The following is a 26,295-nucleotide window of genomic DNA, read 5'->3' on the forward strand; positions in this document are numbered from 1 at the left end:
CCTAAGGAGGTACCTGTTACATTTACTGCTGCCTTAATTCCATAACAAACCTGGTCAGGGTGTTATTCTTCAGAGGCCTGAGATTGAGTCCGTTCATCTCTGGCAGTGATAGTTACCCACAATGAATCACGTGGAGGGAACTAAGACTTCCTCAAGAATTAGCTCCTCCACAGCTGCTCCCTTTGTAAACCTAGAAGAGCTTCTGGTTTTTGTCGGCTGCTAGTCTTTTGCCCTTGTGCACAGAGCCGGCTCTGTGCCCTGGGCAGGAGGTGGAGTATTTCCCCAGAGCAGGTGAAGGGGAGAAGCGGGTAGCTGGAACAGGAGTCTCTTTCTCAAGCGACAAGATTCAATGTTTTTTCCCCACATAAAAGGGTAAGGTTTATACGTCCATTACCTACTACCAACCTGCAGAGTCCATAAGCAAGGACTGGGTTTTGCTCTTGCAGCAGGCCTCCCAAAGATTTCAAGGACGGTTAGCACCACCATCCAAGGCTCGGTGCCTCTGGCTACTTTAAAGAAGCATGGCCCACATCATGGGAACCTTTGTTATCTGTCCTTTACTGAAATGATTTCACTTCTGCTCTATGTCTTTCTCACACATCTCTGTCTTTATTCCTTACCTCTTCCTCAACTTAAATCTTGCCTCTCTTTTCCCTGCGGTGTTACCCAGTTGCCCTTTCCTCCAAGACCCATGGTCCCATTCAACCTTTGGTGTAACAGGTTCATTGTTAAACTCAAGCATCCATAACCTGAGGAATTTCCTGAGAGTAAAGGAATACAACTTCAGAAGGTGCTGCTGAAAAGCATGTACAGAGACCTAGGAACTCACTGCCTCGGTCCGCATTTTCACAGTTTCTTTCTGAGCTAGAACATTCACCTTAAGAAGGTGCTGAATATGGTACGAAGATAAATATGGCTTTGGCACTCAGTGCACTCTGCTTTTTTGTTTGTCATCCTAATGAAGCAACACGAACCCCAGTACTTTTCTCCCAACAGAAGCCATGTGTCTGATAGCCCAGAAAATCCCTTTCTATACCTTAACAACCTGTCTCAGAAACGCCGCCCTGCTGCGGTACACTGAATTATGTATCTTGACCTGACGTTTACCGTACATATATATTGGTCCGTTTTCACTCCGTGCTCTGCTCTCTGAAGACAAGCCACCCTTTGAACAGAGGTGGGAGGAGGAAATGGAAACAAAGGAGGATGCGACAATTCACTGGCGCTGGGAAAAAGACTCTGGCTCCTGCTGAGGGCACGGGACTTGTTCTGTGCTTAAAGGCAGAAAGATGGTAACAAAAGCGAACAGACCTGGCCTGAAAGGAAGGAGCTCCAAAAGCTTTCCAAATTAACACAGATGTCTGCTGGAGGGATCTGAAGTTCTGGCTGCTCAGCTTATCATCATAAGAAAGTCTTCACACAGGATATATTGACCACTTTAAAATCCTCTAATCAAATTGTAGTTTGGGTTAAGACAGCAGAAAAGTCCTAATGCTTGCCAGAAATTACAGACATCGGATGTAAAGCAGCACAGTTATCGATCCCACTCCAGGATAACAAACATCTTCATCTCTGAGCTACAGCGAGGCAGCTGCCAATTAACTGGCAGCCTCAGCGTGCTGGCGAGGGGAGGGAGGGATACGGCTGATCTGTACAAAATAACCCTGCAGTACGGTAATATAGGAACTCTCTGACGGTGGAAGAAACTAGTTCGTTATAAGAAGTGCTAATTGCATAGGTGACATCTCACTACTCGGCCAGCTTTTTCCAAGTTTTAAAGATTTGCACGCCCTCCCCTCCGCCTCCGACTAGGAGACATCGGTGACATGCGGCTAAAGGCTCCCGCATGCAGACAAGCCTCTGCTCTTTCTCCTGTTCGTGCTGTCAGGTCTCTCACACGGGGTAAGACAACCTTGCCCAATTGCCTCCCATCCCACGCTTCAATGTCATTAGAGCTTTATCTCGTGAATCAGTGCAGGAGAGGCACTCCGGCCCCGCGCCGCAGCTAGGGAGGCAGGACGTGTCAGGAAAGACATTCCTCAAAATGGAGCTTGCCCATAGCAAACTACTCACCGTGCAGTCCAGGGCAGGAGTCCCTCACCCACCTCAGGCCCAGGGTGGTCAAAGCAGCAGTCGTCATCTTGGGAAAGCGGAGACATAAAAGAATAGTACTGTAAAAGTGCTGCTAGCCACACGTTAGTGACTTTCCTTATAATAGCGCTCTGCTCCCCTCCTTTTCTTCTCCAGACTTAAAATTTAACCATCTAAATCTTCAATACGACATCTTTAAAAACACTGGCATCAAAGTGAGAAGTCCAAGCAGTATTTTGTAGTTACTTTGTCAGGTTCTTTACAACCACAGGGAAATATTACTGAGTTGGTACGTAAGTCATGTTATAAAACACAAGCCTGCCAGGTAAGGTAGAAAGTCCCTCGCTCCGGGAATTTTAGAAATAGTAGTATAATGCCCTTCCTGAAAACCTGGACACATTTAGCTTTAAATTCAATCTCCAGATTTCTCCTGTGTTAAATTAGAGGTGAATTAGTGCTTTCAGCAAGTCATTGGCGGTCTGAACATGCAAATATAGTAATGCTCAGGGGAAATTCAGAGCCAAGACTCTGCATATGTACCATAGATCTATTTGCACAAAGAGAAAAAATTACTCCAGTGTATGGAGGAAATCGTGTGTTACTACCTCAGGAGAAGCCAGCCTGCATTTCTCATTTGATGGCATGCTTCCATCATGGCTTTAAACAATCTCACAGAGCTGCTGCTGGGTAAGAGGTGCATTCTGTATCAGAACTGACTGCAATTCAATTTTGGGTGTATGATCATGCTGTGTGATGCACGGCATTTATTGATTTCACTTTGTAAAGTGTTCTGATATGTTTCAAGGATAGACAGGCCTGTAAGAAGTCTTTCATATCAAGCCTTAAAAAGCACTTCAGTACAGATTCATTTCTCTATAGCTTGCGTCTGGATTTCAGCATTGCCTAAGCTGAGTGGATGGGCACATTAAAATACAGAATTCCATTATATGATAGCAGGGAAAAAATTAGCATCAAGTCACAACATTAGCGTATGAATCATGCATCCAGTTACACATGTTTAACCAGTGAAATAGAAACCTTTGTGAGCTAGAAATGGCCTCAGTCAGAGCTTTTTTCTCTCAACTAAAAAAAACCCCTATCAACAGTTTCTTTAAAAGAACCTCCTTAGCCTCTAGCTATGGAGAAAGAAACTCCAAGTTTTGCATGTCAATACTGCAGTTTGTTCGACAGCGTCACCTGTGCAAACTTTTGATGTATACTGGAAGTTAATAATGGTTAAAAGAAAAGCAGTCTTATGTACATATGAAGAAAATTCCAGCTTTTCTTTGCGTTCCACAGTTTTGACACTGCTACTGAATTGTAGCACAACTCCAGGAAAACTGGTACAAAGCACATCAGAACCTGCCATCTCTGTGTGGTTAAATGACCCTCTGTGAACTGTCCCACGATGTAAAGCTATGACGTGTACATTTCAAACACAGAATAAAAGCATTCAGCAGGAGAAAGCCACAAACCAGAATGGTCAGCCCTTACCACAATTTTTTTCTGCCCAAGTAGATGTAATACCCAGGTTGTAACTGTTCAGCTAAAACGGAGAATTGTTTCCAAGAACAACAGAAAATAATTTACACTCTTCTCTCCGTTTTAGCATGGCGCTTTAGCTCCTAAAATAAAGTTCCACTTCAAGTAAAGGGTAGAGTGAGGTATAAAGCCGATGCTTTATCCAGGATGCTTGGCTCACAGCAGAGATGAACAGTTTTAAGCATGCATTTAGTTAGGTACTGAGAAGAAAATAAAGCTCAGTTCACAAAAATCAAATAGTAACACTAACACCATTCCCTTGCTTGCCTCACTTCCTTTTCAAGCTTCAGGGGTGCTGGTACTTTTTTTTCTTCCCCCCACTGAGATGTGGGTACAGCATATAATCCACCTCCCTATACCTCTCTACCCCCCTATACTACTTCGTGATATGCAACCTCTCTGTTAGGGAGCTGTAGATAAGGTTGGAAAACAGCTTGCTCTACCTGCCTCCTCTGCTTGAAAGGAAAGCTATCGAGTTTCTGAACTCCATTTAGAGAAACTTTTATTTTCAGCAGCTGCAGAGCATGGCCTAAGGAGTATTCTACAAGCTACTTAGTTATAGCACACTTTCTGCTAAAACGACCGTTTTAAAGACAGAAATGCCATCTATTTTTGCAGTGCTTGCACGGAGGGGTAGCACTGCTGGCTGCTTTGGTGTCATTCAACTTCCACCCCAGTCACAATGTCTTTGCTCCCCCCGGTCATATCTGACACAGAGAGCTGAACCTACACGCACACGTACATCCATGGTGATGTAGAGGGATGTGTGTTTTTATTCATCAGTTAAATCAGCATCTGAACAGAAATTTCTAAATAGCGACCAAATCAAGCAATTGCCTATCATCTTTAAATACTATGTAATTTTTTTTCTTTAGATTATAAAAGGAGAAAAGCCACTCATACAAATACTTCTGCATCCCTGGACAGTGCTACAAATGAAGTACTGACTAAGCAACATAGCAAGAATTTATTGGTACAAGTAATAGCACATAGAATGACGCTTTCCTAAGCATCAACTATGGAAGTGGGAGCTGTACACACACAAAAAAAGACAAAAAATACTCCTCAGTAGCATATTTTCATAAAAGAGAAAAACACCCTTTCTTACGTAGTCAGACTCAAAATAAGAGTTATTAAGCACAGGACATGAATAGGAAGACCATAATAGCCTAGATTAGAAACAAAGCAAAACTCAAAGTCATGGGATTATTCTGCTATTTTATCAATTTGAAGTAGCAACAACAGAGCTTGCTTAGAGCTGATCAGTTTTTCAGCAATGCCATATTTCTGAGAGAACGTGGGCTTGTTAGCCAGGGAGCTGAGTGAAACGTGTCATGACACTTCTGTTGGGGAAACTTTCTTTCTCCCATTGAGGGTGCAGCATTTGTGCGTGACGAAGTAAGGTCACCCACAACACCTAACAGGGTCCATGGCTGCATTTTTCAGCTATCCCGTGGAGACAGAAGTTCAAGTCCACGTCCTGTCTTCTCCATGCAGAAACTTTAATCCAAGACTCTCATGTCCAAAGAAAACACCTTCAACTTATATAGTACTTGCTTTGGCCTCTGAGAAATGCCAAAATACGCATGTCAATGTAGAACAATCACTTTATAGCCTTACAACATTTTGTGGGACAAGACAGCCATTTTCCGTGCACCTGTGCTCTTACTTTCTGCAAATGCTAACAAGCCACCAACAGTTTATACTACAAGGAAACTAGCACACACTTTGCTGTGCCCAAATGTGCTGCTGAACAGGAAGCAGTAAGAAAACAATGTTTTAACAGCCATGAATGTGGCGAGACAAGCACTTTTATCTGCTTACCAGATATTTCTTTAAATAGAGATGCAACCACAACACTGTTAAGCTGAAAGGTTCAGGAGTTGAGCGATTCAGTTCAAATTCAGTACTCCAATGCATCACTGACCACTTTTCAAGGTTTAGCTTCACAGTCATTATTTCAAATCTTCATCTTAACCTACATGCCCGCTAATTAGATATAAGCGGTCATTCAGCTGCACTGCAGCCATGTCTTGGCTTATTGGTAAATATACACAATCACAGACTAAGTTGAGGCAGGCTCATGCATTTTTTTATCTCCTCATCACTGTTTCTGACTTTGCAGACACGTGCATGAACACATTCCTCGACTCCCAGGGCTGTGGTTTTCCTGCTGCCCTCTGGCAACTGAGTCACTTTAGGCCATGTGCTCGTTATGGCTGGGATAGAGTTAATTTTCTTCAGCCTGGGTTATGACAATTCATTAGCTGCAATGATAGAGCGCAGGTGTTGTTTTGCTCAAAGCAAGGGTTGTTTTCATTCAGAATTGTGTCTGGGAATACTTCACTCAAAGCAGAGCAAGTTTAAACTCATTGCAACAGAGCACAAGCTTCTGACGTTCTCTTAGCCAAACACTTAAGCCAGAAGCAATGGATGAGAAAGTCCACTATGAAGGCTAAGCCGGTTAAAGGACGCACTGCAGAACTGTAATCAGCTTAACGACTTTAGCGATGAGCACAGTTGAGGAGTCAGGTTTATTGGCTCAGCCTTAGCACTGTAGGAAGGGACTTTGGCGAGATGCTCCCCAAGGCTCCAGGCCACATACATACACATGAGTTTGGATTTTCCACACTAGCTTCAACTGAGCCACAGGGACATGCTCGGGGCAGCCCCAAGTAACTTTTAAAAGCATAAACTCAGTATTTTAGGGACACTATCTTGCTCGCAAATTCTTCTTGCACTTTGGTCAAAGTTGGTAGAGTTACAAGCTCACTACCAAGCACAGAGTGGGGCCCGCTGGCTTCACCAGGGTATCTCACATGAGGAACAGTTGCAGGATCAGCTCTTTGGCTGCCCAGGGGAAAATACTTGCCCACACTCTTTGTATAATTGTGTCAAGGGGGAATTACAAAAATCCTAAAACCGGCTAAATGGATTACAGCAACTTTAAGAGGAAATTAATTCTTCTTGTGGCTATTGAAAGAAATATCACTAGAGATTACATCTCTCTCAGGATACAGCATCTGAACAGAAAATAAAATCCACTGAAGTTAATGGAAAGGCCACACTTCTGCAGGTTTTGGATGAAGTGCCATCTGTTTGTTTTCTCTCTGCTAGTCATGCAGACACTGCTCAGCTATCTCACAGCGCCCGAGACAAAAAACCCCACCCAACGCTGCACAAGTGTGCAGTGTTAGCTTTCAATGGAAATTTTGACAGTGCAGAATTACCAAGATAAGAAGTTTTCTCTTTACAGTCCTTGATAACAAGGTTTTGTAGCATTCAGAAAAAAACCCTGTGGTTTCCCCACAGGAAACCTATGGTACTGCTTGTAATAGGAGCCCTAATTTCAGGGGCAGTTAATGAGATAGCATTGCGCTTAAACTGGTTTACGTATAACAATGAAATTCATGACTTTGTCTACAACGCACAAATGACACTGATTGGTTTTTTAATTTTACCATTAAGTACAAAATTCACTGTAAGAGTCCGAAGAGGTCTCCGCAGCTTTTGAGGCTGGTTTGAAAGGCCTCACTCTTTCTGGCAGCTGTTTTAGGCCAACCTCTCTTCTGTAGCGTTGTTGCTCGTTTATGTTCGCTACACAAGGAGCACCAGGTCTGCACCTGCAATCTAAGCAAAGAGCCATATGCTAAGCTTAAAAGAACAGTTCTACTTCTCCAATATGTTTGTGAGATCAGAAGCAGAGCAGACTCCACTTCAGCATAAGCTCCCCTCAAAGCATTTCTGCTGAAGTTACTTTCCCCAGCAAATCCTAGAAGATTCATTATTAAAAATATATTCCCACTTCAAACAGAAACATCACTTACATCTTGCAGGAATACCTACACTTTTCAAGACTTTTACTACAAACAATCTCTCTTTCATTCTTTGCAAGGGGGTTTCCACTACACCACTTAGCACTGAAAATGACATAATTTTTCAAAGAAGGTTACTTTGAGTAGTGGTAGAGAAAGTAGGCATTTGAGGCCTCATTCTGTTGTCAGCTCTATAATTTACTTCATGTTCAGGAAGCTAGAAAAACATGCATTCTGCGGTCTTAGAAAAGTACAACTTGCTGGTAACGTATATACGTGGCAAAATGTACTGAACTAAAAGACTTCTTAAGTAAATAAGAGATGCAGATTTATCAAGTCAAATGCATTACAGCCTTGCGCCAGCTGCCTGTTAAATTTGCACTTTCTCCAACTAGTCTGGAAAAATGTAATATTTAGTTTTAATACTGATTTTCTAAGAAACAGTTAACACAGTCCCCAGACGTCTTCTTTTAGCGGCATAGCAAAGACTTTCTTCTTTGAATACAAAAAGGAAGGATTCAAGAGGGCTTTTCAATTTCTTAGGGTGGAGGAAAGGGAAGGTACACACTCTGAAGTGACTTTCAGGTCAATAAGGCTGAAAATTCTTTTCCCTTGAGGTTTCCAGTCATACACAGCAAATTCCAGGCTTGGCAGGGACTGCTGGGAACTGCTACGTTATTGTTACCTTTTTAAGAAGCAACAGTAAAATGCTCCATCCTGCCATGGTTCATCCAGAACCAGAAAAGCACTTTAAATATAAAAATTCTAGCAATGGTCTTGCTTCTGGAAACTTGCTGACCTCCTCTGTTGGGGTCTCGGCAATATTACTACTTTTCCTTGGTCAGCCGCTGCCTTAGCTCCATGCTCAGTGGCAACAGTCTGCTATCTAATCACAGACATTAGATATAAATATCATGTTTGGCTGCTAACACATATCTGCTTCCTTAAAAAATGAGTGTAAACCTTCCAATTTCACATATACCACTGATGCGTAAACATACAGGTTGAAGTAACTTCATGGTAAATGTGAGTTACTGTCTTCTAGAACATGAGTACTTAACACAGGCACTTCCAGGCTTTCTAACTATTCCGTTCTGTAGAGAGCACCATGTATTTTCAAGGCAAAAACTTTTTTTTTCCCCAACACTAATATCAAGCTTATGAAGAGTCAGCTAAGCCCAAAGAAAGAAATTCAAGGTCGACCTCTCCCTTTCTAAGTATGGCTTCCCTTCCCGATGTAGAGTTGCCTTTCCTGCCTACTTTAGGATGCTTCTGCTTGTCTTTCCCTAAAACAACTAACAAAATACTACTGTAGAAGCTCTTTTTTTACTTTCTCAAGCGATCTCTCAGTCAGTTTCACTTGATCATCCAAGTCTTCTGCCAAACAGTACTGTTTGACTCCATTTGAGCACTGACTTAGTCCTTCATATACATCTGTGCACATCAGTATTTAATAGTACTCCATTTACCTTCTCCAAGAACTTAAATAGCAAGAGCTATTCCCAGCCAAGTCAGATGTCCTCTTGACATAGATTCTTATCTTGGACACCAGCAGCATATGTTTACCAAAGATCACATAAGTGGCTAAGCAGTCAGAGATACTTTCCCAGAATATGCACCCAGCACTTTATAGCTTGGGAACTTTCAAAAGAAGAGGAAATGTCTTTGTACACAATAAATGCGGATGGAGTAGCGTTACCTTATGTCCTGTCTTTTTAAAACTAGGCACGATTTGTCCTTGTCTTTATTATCCCGAATAACAGCACTTTAAGCAGACTACTTGCAGCAAATAATTTCTTGCTATCTAACAGAGCTTTCAGTCTGTTGCAGGCTGCCCAAAATAGCATACCAAGCTCGTGTCCAATCTAATAGACTTTGCTTCTTCAGCCAGTCAAAGCTGACACTGTACAACAATGATTTGCTCTTGGAGGGCAGGTTTATTAATATACCACCAGGACTACAAACCCAGAAATCCCCTGCTGCATTCTCAGTGTTCACCTTTCCATTATGCCCCTAATTATCTCCAAAGGAGTTTATTCCTTGTAAGCTTCTTGTTCAGGCTGATAAGCATTTCATTCTGAATCCTCTGCAGATCTCAGATTTACTCCTCGTGCTCTTAGCTGAGAAACTAAGCAACTGTCTCCATTTTTACAACGCATATCTCCCACTCTCTGCAGCTTCTTTCTCAGCTCAGGATCTTTTTTCTTAACAAGAGGCCTCCTCTTGAGATGCATACTCTCATCAGATGGCCCCGGGACTCTTCTGTCCACTTGATCCTACAACATGGAACCGCTAAATCCGGTTATTATAACTGGTCGAGCCTGGTCCCTAGGCTCGTGACAAACCCTTTACTTTCAAACATGAATTGCAGTCTCCACTTCACAAAACTGGATTACTTCCCTGCTTAAAGCCACAGGTTAAACGACAGATTGTAGAATGCATCACTTACCGAGAGGAGGTCTGGTTCTATATCCTGGTTCTCAGTGAAATGTGATGGACCCATGCTTTTTGGTCTCACAAGAAATTTTGATTCTACCCATATTTATGAGCGGGGTGTCTAAATTCAGTTGCTGGCAAATGCCAAAGTTACGTCCACTTTAAAATAGTGTCATTTTTCATGCAATTTTTCATCACGATAGTTACAACCTTGAAAACAGTATAAAGTGTAAGAATTCCCACATTTTTAGTATTTTTATATTCATTTCTCCTCACCAACTCATTTCATTATGATAAAGCTCTGAGTAGTTAAGAGCCTACATCACCTTTGGACTCAAACGGAAGGGCATGTTATATTAATCAAGACTAACCTGCTCCTTCATGCTCAAATAAGATGCTAATCCAGTAAATTATTTCTTAAATATTGATCTAAGGCATTTAATATAAAAATGATATTCCAAAGTAATAACATCCCAAATAAACATATACTGCGAAGGACATTTTCTCACATAAGAACCTTTCTTGAAGAGCAATGTTTTATATTGCTCCTTAGCATGTATGTGTATAAATGGACAATGAGGGCTATTTCAATGTATGCATTCCAAAAAGACAAACGTAGTCATGTGATTCTCTTTTTCTCTTAAGAAACCCTTCCTGCTTCTACAGCATGCATAATTTGAAATAAAACCATGTGCTCTGCAAAAAAAAAAAAAAAAAAAAAAAAAAAAAGCCCAAACCTCAGAAGTTAACAAAAAGCTTCTTTGACAGTGCTCAGAGTGAAAGCTTCCTCTGGAAGAAGCTACTCTGATTCTGAGAATAAAATGGCTTCTCTACCCAAACATAGGCATGTTTCATTAAATTTCAAAGACAAATACACACAGTATGCTATATACTGGTTTAGCCTCTCTTTCCACTACTGTTTTGGATTGTGGGCCCAGATTCATAGATTTGAAAGAATGGAGGAAGCATATTACGATATCCTAGCCTGACTTTCCAGAGCTGGCAGTAGTATAATTTCTGCATTGTGCCTCTGAATCTTGTTTCAGCTAAACTGTAGCCTCTCTCAGCGATGGACTTTCAGGCTTGGTTTAGAAATGTCAAGAGATAAAGAGTCAAATAGCACTCCTAGGTAAAATAGTTCTGTAATTTAGTTTAAGATGGATCTAAATACTTTTGTTGAATTCAACATAACATCACAAACAGGAAGACTCGGAGTATAGGTCTCATATGAATATTAAAAAAGTAGGCTTGTATCACATAAAATGAAACTAATAGTCCTGCACATGCTTTTCTGTGGCAAGGCAGATGGATAATAAATGCGAGTGCACACATAAATATTTTATTCCTCTCTTGGAGGCAAACACTGAAGGAGACCATCAGTTTGCTAGTGAGGTTGTAAAAGCCTGAACCACATTTCCTGTTTGTAAGAAAGCAGATAAAAAAAGAAAAAAGACTGGAGACCTTTAAGATTGACAGCAACTCTACAGATAGACTCATACTGCCAGGTCCAAAACAAAAGAGCATCCAAGGTCTGCCAACGTAACTTGATTTCTTGTTGGATAAAGCCTTGGGGAGTATTCCTAGAAACAACAAAACCAGGTAAGGCTTATCTTCTCAGTATTATAAATTTGTAAAAAAAAAAAGGAGCAGTAAAAACACACTATGGTAGATTACCAGTCTTCCAAGAAGCTTGCTCAGGGTTCTGAAGTCATATTATTAATAATAATGATGATGAGTCATCATCAACAGCTTAAACCTTCATTAATGAAGGTTTGTTAATGAAGACTAAGCATTGGCATTAGTTTTGTGCTTAAAATATTTACTGTGCTGAAGGCTTCTTATTTTACAATGTGCTGCTTCCTTCTGAAGTATGAAGTTGCTATCTTACAAAGCAATTAGTTGTGCACTAATTAATTGCAGTTTAAGGAATCCTTCCCGGAGAATTAAGCCTGTCTTAAAACTCACACAGGTGGAAGCATCTTTAATGCTAATTTAACATTCATCAGTCTCTTAATGGGTTTCTTTTTCCAAGGGTCATTAGTACAGAATATTATTTATTTCACCATTTAATTGGAGAGGAGGGGTAAAAAAAGCTAACTTTATCTCATCTTTGACAAATTTGCGGACAGAAACAACAGGAAAGAAACCATCTCATGCTCCAGATCATCATATAAATATGGTAGCGACCAAAGTAGTTAATCTGCTTCTGTGAATGATGTGTTGATACCATAGATGGCGTGTCCAGCAAGACAGCTATCTATATTCCCCACCTCATGTTCCTTTTCAGTAGGAAAAACTGGTAGAAGTATGATATCTTCCCATTATCCTTTGTGAAGGATTCTCTAAACAAAATACGTTAGAACAAGAAGGAACAAAACTTAGTACTTCTGCTACCTATTGTTACGCTGTTAGGAGGATAAACATCTATTTCTAGCCCTGAATTGTTAAATCTGGCCCTTTTCTCCAAAGGTAAGTGCATGATTATGTCTACTCCTGTGAGGTGCAGTAACATTGAATCACAGAAATTCATCCAGGAAAGACTGGAATATTTTGGGGACTTTTGTTTGGTTTTTTTTGTTTGTTTGTTTTTCCTTTTTTTTTTTTTTGCTTCTTCCCTCTCACCCCCCTCCAATAACAGTATAATGAACCCTGAAATGAGAAAACCCAAGAACAAGTGACCAAAAGTCTATTTATTTCCATGTCTTGTCTTTGTTTGTGGAGAAAGTTGTAAATAGATTTAAAAAGGAGAAAAAGCACAGTTAACTATGTCTTTAGAAAGTCTTTTGTTTGCGCATATTTTGTTTTGTGAATAGAGTACCTTTAGTTTATAGCAGTGTAAAATATACTAAGAGGAGACAAGTAACCCCATCCCTAAAATCAGAAAAGTAAAAACATCATCCAGATGGAGTAAATTACCTAAGGTAGATGTTCTACTTGGATACAACTCCAAGTTTGACCCTGTTTCCAAACAGAAATGAAAGAAGAGCAGAATAGGAATGTATCATTAATGCCAGAGAGATTCTGTTATTAGGTATTCAGAATACTGTCATGATTATAATGATTAAATGTAGTACTTCTCCCACTTACACATCCCAACTTTTTCTAACAATAAAATGAGAATTGTTGTCCTTCGCATGAAACCTTTGGCTATATGATAAACTCTTTCTTGAGCACATTATTTTAAGAACAGCTTCAATATGATTTCTTATGAACAAACTACTATCACTCAGGTTTTCCCATCACAGAAAACCCTGATGGAATTTTAGCTTATCCTATGAGAATCATAGTGTACTATTCCCAGGGGCCTAATTTTTCCTTAGGACTTTTTTTTCCAAAGATATAACAAAATTTCTTAAAATATTCAATTTGATGGCAATCAAGATGAGAACGCCCCTGAACACAGTGCTACGGGTTCTTTGGAATAAATATGTAATATGTAAAAAATAATAATCTGGTTCTGTTACATTTGACAGCAGATGACTTGAATGAGAATTAGAATTACAGAATAGAATAAAAGACACTATTTTGGAACAGGCTATAATTAGTCTAACAGAATTATCTTTCTGTTTATTTTTCACTCTCCATCCACAGACACCTTATCCTTTTTTTTTTGGTCTTCAGCACAACCAGTTAACTGTCATAGGTTGCATCTGCTATTATACATATAGGGACAGAAGTGTCTGCTATTATAGGGACAGAAGTGTAGTTATCTGAGGAAGCAAATTGTTCTTCACACAAATATTCATCCTTCCTTCTACTGCTGCTGTTGTCAAAGTAGTAAATATTTAAATAATGCAGTTATAAAAGTAAATAGCTAGCATATTGGCAACAATTATAAGGGTAGTACAAGAACACCTGGGAAAGAACTGGGAGATGTAGATCTGTAAAGCTAAGATTCAAAATCAAAATATTTCATGTTTTGCACTTGGAAAGTAAGATTAACTTGAAACTGACATTAGAAAAGCACAGAGCACTCTGAGCAGCACCCCTATGTGTCCAATCGAGGCCTTTACTATGGTTTTATGGGGTAAATGAAAACTGTTGTTGTTTCTGCAATGTAAGCAGTGTTGTCTGACAAACAAATAGCTCATATTGCAGAGACAAAAACTTCTAAAAATGAGATACTGAAATCACATGTATGTTTCTATACATTCTACTGAAATGCAAGCAGATATTTAAGTCAGAGTTGTAGAAAATAAATTTAAAAATAAACTAAGTAGTGTTCAGCTGGGAATAAATGTAAATGTTTTTGTAATCTGCACACACCCATGCAGTTTTCTAAATCATGTTTAAGAACTATAGATTGTGAGGTTTAAAACATTGGTATGCTTTATTAGAAATCCAAGTTTCATGCTTTTTGTTTTGCTAGAATATTTTTTAAGTCCTAGAGAAGTGGCATTGCCAAACACTGTAGAAGTTAAACCTGAAACTGAAAAGAGTAACAACTTTTTTCCTACCTTTGCTATTTTCCAGATACTAATTCCAATTTAAATCAGAAGCTGAAACATGAAAATAATACTTGTAATAAAAAAATTGGATTCCTCCTCCACTTCAGTTAAGGGCTGAAAATACTCAAATTGAAATTAAGAATTCTCCTTCTACTCTGGAAACACCAGGGAAAAAAATAAGATTCCTGAGTCAGAAAGATAAATGACAGCATTCGGTATCAAGAAAAGGGTACATATTTAGCTTGGAACTGTGCTTTAGATATCTACTCACTCTTTTTATTCTAATGAATCACAGAGTCTTAGTTTCTATCACAGTTACATGTGTTTCCCGTCTCTTATGCCACAATACTGCTTTTGCTCCCTGGGGGGTGGGGGTGGGGAAAAGAGTTTGTAGGAAAAGAAATATGAAATGAACATAGGAAAAATGGAAAACAGTTCCTTCGGAAAAGATAAAAGGACAGGAGAATAAGGAAGGATGGCTTATTATTTAGGCACTACATTGAGACTTAAAAGTTCTTGCCTTTGACAAACACTTCTTGTAGTTTTGGACAGGTTGCGTAGGATACAAAAGTGCCTAATTGTAGAGTAACCAGGTTCCAAACACTGGTGGTTCTTGATGTGGCCTGATAACATCTTCTCAAGGTAGGATCTCCCTTTCTTTTAATGCTTTCTCTGAAAAATTGGAATAACATATAGCTGCTTCATGGGGGTGTTGTCTCTCCTCATGAATGTCTGTATCTCATTGCAAAAAAGTGCCTCTCGACACGAAAAGTAGTATTGCACTGATGAAGAACCCTCAAACACCTTTGGGAGAATTCAGGTAGGAGAAAAGAAAAGAATGGAAATTGGATGTTTAGTTTAAAAGGAAGGCCAGTAGAAGTACCATATGCAAAAAGCAGTTACCAGTCTGTCAGAAAGTTACAGCTTATTTGCTCGGTTTTGTTCCTTTTAAAAGAGAGTTCTTATCAGGAAGGAAACCTGCATCGTAGAAGGCCACGTGATTTGCGATTTTTTACTACCAAGAATTATCTTCTCTTGTTTCATCATCAGAAAACCAGCTGTGGCTTGGAATAAAACAAAACTAAAAGAGCTTTTGCAACACCAGCATAATTAGGTGAGCCAGAGCTGGTCAGCCAAGGAGCAAAGCTCTGTCTTCTCAGCAGGAGCAAATGCGTTGCCCTCCGCCGGCAACATGGGAATGTGTATTCCTGTACTTAATCGAAGAGTTAATTAAATGACAAAATACATTCGGGGCAGGGAGATTCCTTCCTGTGTTTCTCATAGCACTCCAAGGAGAGGCAAGTTCAGCGCAAAAGGAGGCTGTGTTCCATTAAGTTGACCCACCTTTTACCAAGTGATTCTTCAGGAGCTGTGCAGGATTTTCTCTGCAGTAGTTCTGGGGGGTTCACCGGTTCCCAGCTACTGCTCATCCTTTGCCACTACATCCTCTGCTTTCTCAGGAAGGAGAGCAAGGATATGAGTACAAGTGGTTTTAATAGGAGATGCAAGAAAACGCATAACCAACCTTTGAAATTTGTTGCAGGGATTGTTAAAACCTGATGGTCTTAGCTACTATACAGAGACATTTCCAGTGAAGTAAGTTGTTTTGACTGAATTCATTTTCAGAACTACATTCGTGAACTCTAGAATTTAGCCAAAAATTTACTGCAGATAGCAAGCGAAAGACAATTACAAAAATAATTTCAAAGCTATTCACTAAAATGACTTTTTTTCTTTGGCAAAGCCTGATTTTTACTGCATCTTACAGGCAAACCAATAGCCCAGCCTTTGGGTGAATTCCTGTGAAACAGTAGTTCTGCTAACAGTTTATTGGTGTTGCTTTCTTATTATTTAGCGTCTGGTTTTGATATTAATTATTTAGCTTGTTTAATAATGGCTGTCACAGAGTAAACAACAAAATAGCAGCTTCAATTACAGAAAGCAAAAATCAACCAACCACAAAGAATACAGTAAAACTGTTAGACAACACAAACTAAAAAATTATTTTGTTTCAGTTACAGAAATGGACTGCCATTTTTCTGTCTGGGGAGTTTTGGCCTTTCTGAGTTTGGCTCTGGTTGTTTCGTTGATACTGAACATTTCACACTATATGAAAAAGAAGCAAGGTATGTAATGCTGTCTCTCTGTAAGGAATGGCGTTTGAGTGTTTAAAGTGTCTGTAGAGAAAGCCGTCACTGCTGGGAGATTTCAAGCCACCAAACTGATTCTTTTCAATCTAAAAGTTATCTTTTGGCAAGAATGATTCTAGCAAAGAGGGTGTAACTTCTAAAAATTTTTAGGAGAGTCATGTGTGATAAAAGAATGATTGCTAGCTGCCCAATCCGCTGCTAAAGACAGCTCCCCAAATCCATTCTCTGAAGACAAACCAACAGAACAAGTACAAGGCGAAGAATTTAGTTCTAGCTAATTTTTTTAAATATATTTTTAACATCTGTAATTTCCTTTTTTTAAGTGTACTTTTCATGAAACTGGTTGTTATTTGTACTTGAATTTAAAAATATTTTAAGTAGCTGCACTGATACAAAATGCATTTGAGAAAACTTTCTCCTCCCCAAGTACCTGAATTCTTATTTGAATTTCAGATTTCATACACATATTATGCTTAACCAGTTTATTTTGGAAAAAAGTTCTAATTACTTTTCACCATGGGATCCTAATGTAGCTCTTAAACCAATGTGCCATTCATAATAAGGAACTGATTTAATTTATGTTAGAGGCCAACTATGGTCATACCCTGGTTTTGGTTAAAATTAACTATGACTTTTTTTAACAGAATTGCTTATGCCAGTGCCACCTCTCTTAAGCATACAATTCTATAGCTATTAAGTTGTACAATCCTTACCACTCCCGTTCAGGGAAAAACGGCCTTTACACAGGGAAAACTGCACCTGTGCTCTACACATAGGGCTGGGCAGGTAAACACTGGTGGATTCAGCCACGTTAAACACACATACGTACCTAATCTACATAAACAGAAGGCCTATGCTTATAAACTGAACTCACCAAGTATAAAAGAATTAGATTATTACAGCATATTAAAGAGCTGCTGGAGTGTTACAGGATGGAGGGGAACCTTTTTGGTTTATTTTACCTGCCTAGTAGCAATAGAAGACACTTCTATGATGAAAAATCAGTCATTTACCAAACTAACCTTGAACAAGGTTTCGGTCAGATTGGCTGATGCTGCATTCCTCATGGAATTGGAGCTTACTGTAGTAAATTCTGAAGTCCTGGAGCATAGGATAGAAAGCCGGGCATTCCTGAGTTATTAATCAAGCTCTAGAAATAAATCTCTTTGTAGCCATTGCCTCTTTGCTTCAGTTTCTTCATCGGTGGGGATGACAGGATATCTCTCTTTCAGAGATACAAACAATAGAACTAGTAAAATGAATATACCCTTCACCTTGTAATATAAACACATGACGCACCTCCCTAGGCAGAGAAAAAGATGCAGTAGAAGCAAGAGGAGGAGGAAACAAGGAATTAATAGCATGTGTTACAATACATTTTTGGGGCACTTGTAAACTAACGTAGACTTTGCAGCCACAGCAGAGGGTCGTAACACAAATATTTCTTGTATTAGTCAAAAGTGTTTGAGAAAAGCAGGGAGACAACTGAAGGTCCTCAGAGCCAAGAGCTTTCAATTTTACTCTCTACAGTGAAATCAAAAGCATGTCAGTGGAGATAATTATCTGAAGTGTTCTAAAATAGCACGTTTCATTTTCTCTTAACTTTATTTTTTTAACAAATTTTCCAGCTAAAATGTATAAAGACTATGAAGACAACAATCCAAGGTAAGTTGAATAAAAAAGTCTTTCTGGCAAGGGTGGAATAAGCAATAAATAATGACAGAAAGATTTGGATGGATGGCATAGAGGAAAATCCAGTATCTCATGCAGCCTGCCCGTAAACGTCAGAGAGCACGACGGTTGTGGAGGAAGTTTTCCAAAGAAAACAGGAGGAAAAAAAAGTCACGTGGGGGAGATGTACTCCAGTCATTTTATCAACAATGAAATAATTGCATGCTAATATGATAATTTTATGTACTGAAGGAAGTGCAAGTTATTGAGCTAAAACACTATTCACTATCACTCAAACTCAATAAATCTATAATAATTTAGAAGAACTCTCAGAAAACAGTGATAAATTATAGTCTGATATTTAACACTGTGGAGCAATAATTTACATGTATTTATGTTTCATACCCTTCTTTTACACGTGATGTTCAAAAGTAATAAACCAGAGTGTTTACAGCTGCTGGATAGATACCTCAAGATCTGTTACAAGCCTGTTTCTCTTATTCCAAATAAAAAACCCACCCAAACTTTAGAAAACAGAGATGGAAAGAATCTCATCTCAACCCAATTATAAAAGGCCCTTGAAACAAAAATGCAAAAGCCTTCACCTGTTCCCCCAAACCAATCCTCAATTGCAAATTTACTCGAAGTTGGGAAGTCTCTGTTTGTTTATTACTGCCTGTTCAGTTGAAAAACACCACCGAAAAAGTAGTGTTAGATTGCGTTATTTCATTCCCTTGTTGAGACACAGTATAGTGGTGCAATAGGAACAAGGTTATGCAGTGCTTCCCACTAATTCCCATTTTACAGACATGCTTAAAAACATTTTCAAGCAACACCAGGTAATGAAACACAGAATACCATTAAAAATCCAAAGCTGAACTTTGCTTTGGTCTTCTCTAGTTGTGTCAACATAAACATTTTAGTTGAATCAAGAGTGGACTTTAAGAATATCGCCCCAAAGACCCATTTAGTGCTTTAGCTTGTATCACAAAGTGGTCTTGGAGGACATAAATTGTGTTCCTTTCCGTGATCATTAATATTTCTATAACTACATCAAACAGTAGCTTAGTAGTCTTGAGATTATCTTTATACTTACTAAGTTACAGGAAAGAAGAGTTCAATTCTTGGCTAGGTAACAAATCTTTCTTCAAAACACAGACATTGCCATTTCTGCCCCTCCTGATATTTTTGGTCTTGTTTTTTAGTTCACATACAATCTGCTATTGCTATATGTGTGTAAAATACTTGGAGTAGCTTAGTGGAGTCCTAAATAAAGCATATTCTGTGAATTAAATGTATTTTTCCATTCCCCTTCTAGCTATGATGATTATTACACAGAAGATGACCCAGTTTATGGCAATCTCAATCAAGATATTTTAGGTAAGCTTCACTTTAAGAACATGTGTCTGTTCAGAGGCTATAATAAATGTATGATTAAAAGCTGACTGACCAACACTTTCTGTGTTTCTCAAATAGCAAACTCGAGAATCTACCCCTTCTCAATTGCTGTATTAATACCTACTTGGGATAGAACTGCCAACCATCATACTGCACTACTATTTGCAAGACCAGATCTCATAATGAATTTGGATTTTTTACAGTCTAAATGGTGCTGTTCAGCCAAATATCTCCAAACCAACAGCTTTTCTACATGTAAAGCTGCACCAGTTGAAATATCGGCTTGATCCATGCATATTAAACCAATCTAAGACACATATGACTCACTGCCCAAAGTCAACGCTCCCACAGAAGCTGGCAGAAACAAACATCAGTTCTCTGCTGTGGCTATCCACAGATCATCACCGATGTTGACAAATATGCTGAAACAAGCCTAGCAGCTGAATGGTGGGCAGACATAGCTTTTCTTCACTTTACTGGGCTGAAGTTAATCATCCTTAGCAGAGAGATACCACATTAAAGGCAGTAACATCATATAACTGCAGCTTGAGCTAGATATGCTGAGGGTATCCCTCTTGAAGCCCTTATGGTGTTAAAGCAATATTTAAGTAACATGAACACAACTTTTTTTGCTAGCCTTATTTGGGGTTAAGCAAAACTAAACTAAAGTACTTGAACTGTGGGGAGAAAAAAAACCAAACCCGGCTTTTTCATACAGGGTTTGCATAAATTTAACTAAGCCAACACTCAAATGCATTGTCACTACAAAAGTCCGAAAACTGTAAGGAAGTAATCTGGTTTACTGATGGCTAAAATGAGATATGGCATGAGAAAATAACCTGCACCAGATTTACGGAAAACTGAAAGTAGAGACAGGAGTAGAATTTAATCATCAGCTGCTGCAACTCACAGTCTCTTTCTCAGCCAATGAAAAGATTGCCTATGCTGACAAATACATCAGTATGTGGTTACCCCCTAATTGCAAGATGTCCTCCTAGCAGTCTAAAATGATGCCCACTTAGTGAATAATGAGAAACTTCCCATCCATATGAACAGAAAATGATTTTCATTTTCACCGTATGCGTGTCTGAATTTCTTAGCTATTTGCCCCTCTATAAATAGAGGGAGAGATCTGTGTATGATTTCAAAACAAAATAAACTTCTACCAAAGTAAACTGGGCAGAGTTAGTTCTGTAACAGGGAGGATCTGTTGATCTGATCTTTTAAGACTCAGTAGCATGTTTTAATAACCAAACCATTTTTCTACTTTGATAAATTATAGAGGAATGTTGTTACGAGCAGATGAAGTCCCAGCCTCAAAGGCCAGTTAACCAGCTACAGGTATCTTTCATTTTAATTCTGGATTTCTGAATCAGGGTAATGTGGTCTGTCTCAGAGTTCTTGTGTTTATCCCATGACAATATATTACAAAGATCTTCACACTGCTCATCACAAAAATTACCATGCATTAGTATCTCAGTTCATCAGGGAATTTAAGCACAGACTTGACCCTTCATTCAATCTGGGTCATTAATGAGGGAGCAGAATTATAGACAGCTCATTTCCGTCCATATGGCATGATACAGCTCAGTCACAGGCATGCAGATCAGACTGAATTAAGCCTGCATCTACTGCTATGGCTTATGTAAAGAATTATTTTTATTTATTTTGGACATCAACCAAGTGAAAACACAAGCTGCATCACATAATAATCATGAGTTTCACTGGCTCCCTCCTGCTCAGCACAAAATCTATATGCCTTAACAAATTAAAGATGACTGTTTTTCTATTGATTTGTATTTTTTTTGAGATACCTGGACACCTAAAAGCATGCTAGCTTCAGCTGAAATTTGTCTGTAATTGAAGCACTCCTAGCATCAATTTCCTGAGTCGATTTCCAGGTATTTCATAAGGACCAATTTCCAACCTGCCTCTCAGGATACTTCCAGAGGGTAAAAATATCCCTTTTTTTATCTAGACATTTGTTTTCATTAACTTCACAGGAACAGAATAATCTATGAAAATTCCAGTGTCAAAAGTGCTTGACAATTTGGCTTGAAAAACACTGAGAGAATCAGGGGAAAGACACACAAAGCATAAATTTTGCACTGGAAATGAGATCATATATACAGACAAGCATTACCCATCTTTCATTTTCTGCACAAAGACTGTGAAAAATGTTATTGCTAATAACTGGATTGTAATTAAAAAAAGTGGGAAGAAAACCAGATCAAATAAAATCTTGCATCCCAGGGAACTTGGACTGATTATATAAGCTACCCTCATTCTCACAGAGAATCTTTCCAATACCTTGATGAATTTTTCCTTACTGTCACTATCCTAACAACACGAGTCATTTACCATTAGGTTATGTTGGTCTGATTTCTGTGCTGCCACAGCTTAATAATTTGTGCTTTTAATGAGTTAGTTTACAGCTAGTTTGGGTAAACTTCAGCCACTATTATGATACAGTGTAGACATACTCAAAGTCTTATACAATTTTAAAGCAAGCATAACTACAGAATGTTAAAGTGAATTTCCTTCTAGGTGGAGTCTGCCAATCAGATGTGTTATGCCTCGCTTGATCACAGTGTCAAGGGAAAACGTAGAAAACCAAGAAGGCAGGCAGGCCCTTCATTAGAGAAGGATGAAGAAGAAAGATCATCTAAGCCCACCACAATGGCTTCCAAAGTTAGCATTTACCTCAACAGTGAGCAGCTGGCTGCCGAAAACACAGCAAACATAGAAGCCATTCATGATGATCCCATCAGATTAATGGGTTTGATTCATACTACAAAAGGAGAGAACATTTGAAGCAGCTTCACGAACCAAATATGTAATCATAAAGCCAGATCTGCTCTTTCATTCAGGAGGAACAGTGAATGATTAGAGATAATATCCTGGCAAACTGACATACCAAACAATGGTACGAAATGGGTAAGTTAAGCGTTCCAAAGTGTCTTCCAAGCATATTTACAGACTAAGCAAGAAATAAGTATCGATCCAGACTGCCACTTTGAAGGACCTGCTCTTCCGAAGACATTTTGAAAGTGAATTGTAGAAGCTGGTATCTCAGCATTCACATGGTATTGATTCCAGTAAAAAACAATCCTTTGTTTAAAACAACTATCAACTTTCAAAACAGTCCCAAAAGACCTACTCTGTTGTCTGTAGAGCTCTAGCAGAACATAAAAATTCTTCTGTATAGGTTTTAACAATACTTTTGGAAGGAAATCATGTTTCATACTTGCACATTTAATGATTTACTTGTTTTCCCAATTAAAAACTGATTTGCTGTTCAACATTGTGTACTTTCCTACTGTGACTGGTCTATGCTAATAATAAATATATCTAAAGCTAATTGGAAAATAATCTGACAGCTTGTTTAAAGTAGCAATTGTACATCTTGCAAGATTTAACAATATCCTTATATATCTTCAGTTTCCTTCTGTGAGCAATACTAGAATACATCTCAAACCTCAACTCTTCTGGTAACGTAATATTGTATCCAGCCATATTCAAAAGACAACAAAGATATTAGCAAACAATCTGTAACAATAAATCTCCTAGGGAGGACTTTTTCCTCCTAATATTCTATGTGATGTTTAAATTCCTATTGGGTTTTACATTGCCATTGTTACCAACTATTTTACAGAAGTAGAAAGAGCTTTTTATTTCCCCAAATAATTCACATACTGTGTGCACATTCATCTTAAGACTTTAAACTCATCAGATGGTAAGCTTTTATAGAGCGGGGATTTATTTTTATATTCTGGGACTCATTAAGTAGTAGTAGCAGGAAACAGTAAGGCATGTTGATGTAATATGCCTACCTCTAGGTGTTGAACAGTTTTGCCTTCTCTAAAAAAGGATATTAGAGCATTTAAAATCCACACAGAGCACAGTGTCAAGGAACTTGAAACTCAAGCACATACAGAGCCCTGCAAGTGTTTCAGAGATTGGACAAATTTATGAAGAAAAAAAATCAGTGTAAAAGAAACAGTTCTTTGACAGCCTGGTTCACGTTTAGTTTAGCTCATAGTTAATGAACCTCTTTAACATGCCTTAACTTCTATGCTAGACCAAAAGGAAGGGGCCAATCCCTGCAGCCAAGGCCACCCAGTGTCACTGCCTGTCTTGTGCTAGCACTTGCTTTTATGTGCAGAAATCAAGTCGATATATGTTTGGTTGTTACATCCCAGAAACAAGGCAGACTTGGAATTAAAATGACCGTGTTATCATGGTCTTAGAGCAACTACCATTGGATAAGCAAAAAGAGTATTGAAGAATCGATAAAAATCGCTTTAATGGAGAAACATATTAAACAACGACCTTGACCAAAATCCTAAGGGGGAAAGTAGTAAGGCAAATCCAGAGCCAAAGGCCCAAAGCCAAAGACCAAGGTATCAGCACATAAAATACTAACTTGATTAGATTGGAATTATACTTTGTTCCACAGTAGGAACAGAATAAGTAATAAAATACATATCAACATACTCCTGCGTAGACTCACATATCAAAATTGTTTTAATAGCATTAATATACAAAGTATTTATATAAAATATTTGAATTTAGCTGGCACCAATCAGATGCAATACTCAGCCCTCTGATCATGAAAAGAAAAAGCTTTCTTAAACAATCCCTTAAGCAAATAAGCACAGGCCCAAGAGTCTATTTGTTACTATTTTCCAACATACACAGGAAACAAGGGATGCTGTATTTTCTTTTAATACAATTTGTGTACACTTAGTACAAAAGTTGCTATTTCCCAATTTTCTCACAGCATTTACACTCTTGATTATGCCTTTCCTCTAAAAATTCCAAAGTCAAAGAATTTCTGAGTTACCTAAATTCAACCTGCCATTTTAGCCTGATCATTAATTTAATGGAAGTGAAGTACATGCTTCTCTCATTGAGTGTACATGTAACATTAAGTCCGTTCATGGGATTTAGGTACAACTAGTTTCCTCTGTATTTTTAGTCTTCATTGTTTAGTCCACCTATTTATTTACACCAATTTTCAGCAGCTGCTTTCCCTTGCAACATAGCTTACTAAAAGAGCAGGGCACTTTTGTAAATAGTCTCCTTTGGTATACACTTGCTTTCCACATTTAACCACTGCTTCCATTAAATTATTCACAGACACCACTTCAGGATCATCTTCAATGGCCCATCAACTGTTTCCAAGGCACTTCTAATGCTGCCACAGTCCACAGTTTACTTTATTCCTCTGGCTCTTTACCCTCTGTCTACTTAAATAAGCAACTAAATGACCCCCCCCCCCCCTTTTTTTTTTTTAAAATGACTTTTGGGGATAGTTTTGAAGTGTCTACTGAATTCTTACATGAAAGAGCATGTTCAATATTGCTTCATCTTCAAGCCATTGGAGAAAGACCTGCATAAACTACCATATATTAGTTGAATTCTTCATGTATAAAGAAAGTTTCAATTAATTACAACAAAATAAGAAAAAAATGCTAGGTCTAGGTTTATACTGTCTCACTAGCCTGTTTTTTCAGTGTTCTTTACAAAAATTTTGAAGCAGAAGAAGCAATGTGAATATGTTTTTATTAACAGTAAGCTTAGCATTCAAGTATCAGTTCAATGGAACAATGAAGAAAGAGTAAACAAGAGGAAATATGGTGGCAGAAGCAAAACTATTTGGAAGGGAAGAATAATGGAGCTCAAAACAGAAGAGAGATCAAATACCACCACAAAATCTTTGTAAGTCCAGGACAGGTATACTCCAATAGTCATTACAGCATCTGACAATTGCTGCAGATGCATTTGTTTAAACAGTATTGTTAGGAAAAAACACAGACTATTGGTTATATCACACTTTTAAGAAACCTGCTGACTCAAGTGGATGTTGGAGGATCAAACTCTAAAAACAATTGTGTAACTTTCTCCCATTTTTTGCTACTGCTAGCACGAAAAAGTTGGCACTGGGATGAGTTTATCTTCCAACACATCAAGATTTTTCAAGAACTAACTCTTACAAGTTCTTTTGAAGTAATTTTCATGGAGACAATGAACCATTGCTATGTTGTTTTAAAAAACCTTACCTTCCTATCTGGGTAAGCCTGCATTCAGGTTGCTGTGTAGAAGTCGTATCTAGAGTCAGAACATGTCCAAAACCCCATTCCAGTTTACCTTCAAGTTACTTTAGAACAGAAAACATTAATGTAATTATATAATCTCTCAGTACTGGTGTATCAAGAAACACCAGGAAATAATTACCTCAACAAATCCAAGGGAAAGGTAGTTCATCCATGTCTGGAACAGGAAGAAAAATGAGCCACAAAAGCATTTCTAAAAGACAATCTTTTTGTTGCTGTTGTTGAAGGAAACGCAATATACAAATGCTGAGGGATAGAATGTGTGTGTACATTTCAGAAGTTCTTGTCTTATCGCAGAGCAAACATCACTGAAGCTGGCTTCTTGTTCCATTCACAAACAACACAAGATAACAAGATCATGGTTTTAACCGCTAAAATAACATAAAAGAAACTCCTGTGTACCCAGAAATGAAGTAAAACCAAAGGAAAACTATTTTCTCCTTCTCTGGAACTCAGAAAGCTGACAAGGGGCAATGCCAATAAAACAGAACGTACTTGACCTGACACCGCTAAACCAATCTCCTTGCCAAGAAAGAACACAGTAATGAAAACCTGTGGGACCCTGCCACATCATTTTCATGTATTTGCTGTAGGTATACAAACCGCTCCTGAGAATTCACATACC

The 26,295-nt window shown here is 38.5% G+C and overlaps 1 protein-coding gene across 2 annotated transcripts; it reads left to right on the forward strand.

Annotated features, from left to right (window-relative positions):
• The first annotated feature begins 14,890 nt into the window (after positions 1 to 14,890).
• Positions 14,891 to 22,871, forward strand: LOC126048845 (T-cell receptor-associated transmembrane adapter 1). Of its 2 annotated transcripts, XM_049824304.1 has the most exons (6): positions 14,891 to 14,974; positions 16,348 to 16,458; positions 18,111 to 18,147; positions 19,472 to 19,533; positions 20,834 to 20,892; positions 22,099 to 22,871. In XM_049824304.1, the coding sequence occupies exons 2-6, from the start codon at positions 16,356 to 16,358 to the stop codon at positions 22,363 to 22,365; spliced, it is 528 nt and encodes a 175-aa protein (XP_049680261.1). In that variant the 5' UTR covers positions 14,891 to 14,974; positions 16,348 to 16,355; the 3' UTR covers positions 22,366 to 22,871. The 2 variants fall into 2 exon arrangements, with proteins under 2 accessions (XP_049680261.1, XP_049680262.1); XM_049824305.1 differs by lacking the exon at positions 14,891 to 14,974 and having other exon boundaries at positions 16,065 to 16,458.
• Positions 22,872 to 26,295: the final 3,424 nt, after the last annotated feature.

This window comes from Accipiter gentilis, chromosome 21 (assembly GCF_929443795.1).
Source record: "Accipiter gentilis chromosome 21, bAccGen1.1, whole genome shotgun sequence".
Lineage (NCBI taxonomy): Eukaryota > Metazoa > Chordata > Aves > Accipitriformes > Accipitridae > Astur > Astur gentilis.

Bases quoted from the DNA above. Each gene is read 5' to 3' on its own strand.
- LOC126048845 (XM_049824304.1), top strand. From the start codon at position 16,356: ATGGACTGCCATTTTTCTGTCTGGGGAGTTTTGGCCTTTCTGAGTTTG. The intron at 19,534-20,833 runs GTAAGCTTCACT...GATAAATTATAG, and splicing joins TCTCAATCAAGATATTTTAG to AGGAATGTTGTTACGAGCAG. The intron at 20,893-22,098 runs GTATCTTTCATT...ATTTCCTTCTAG, and splicing joins GGCCAGTTAACCAGCTACAG to GTGGAGTCTGCCAATCAGAT.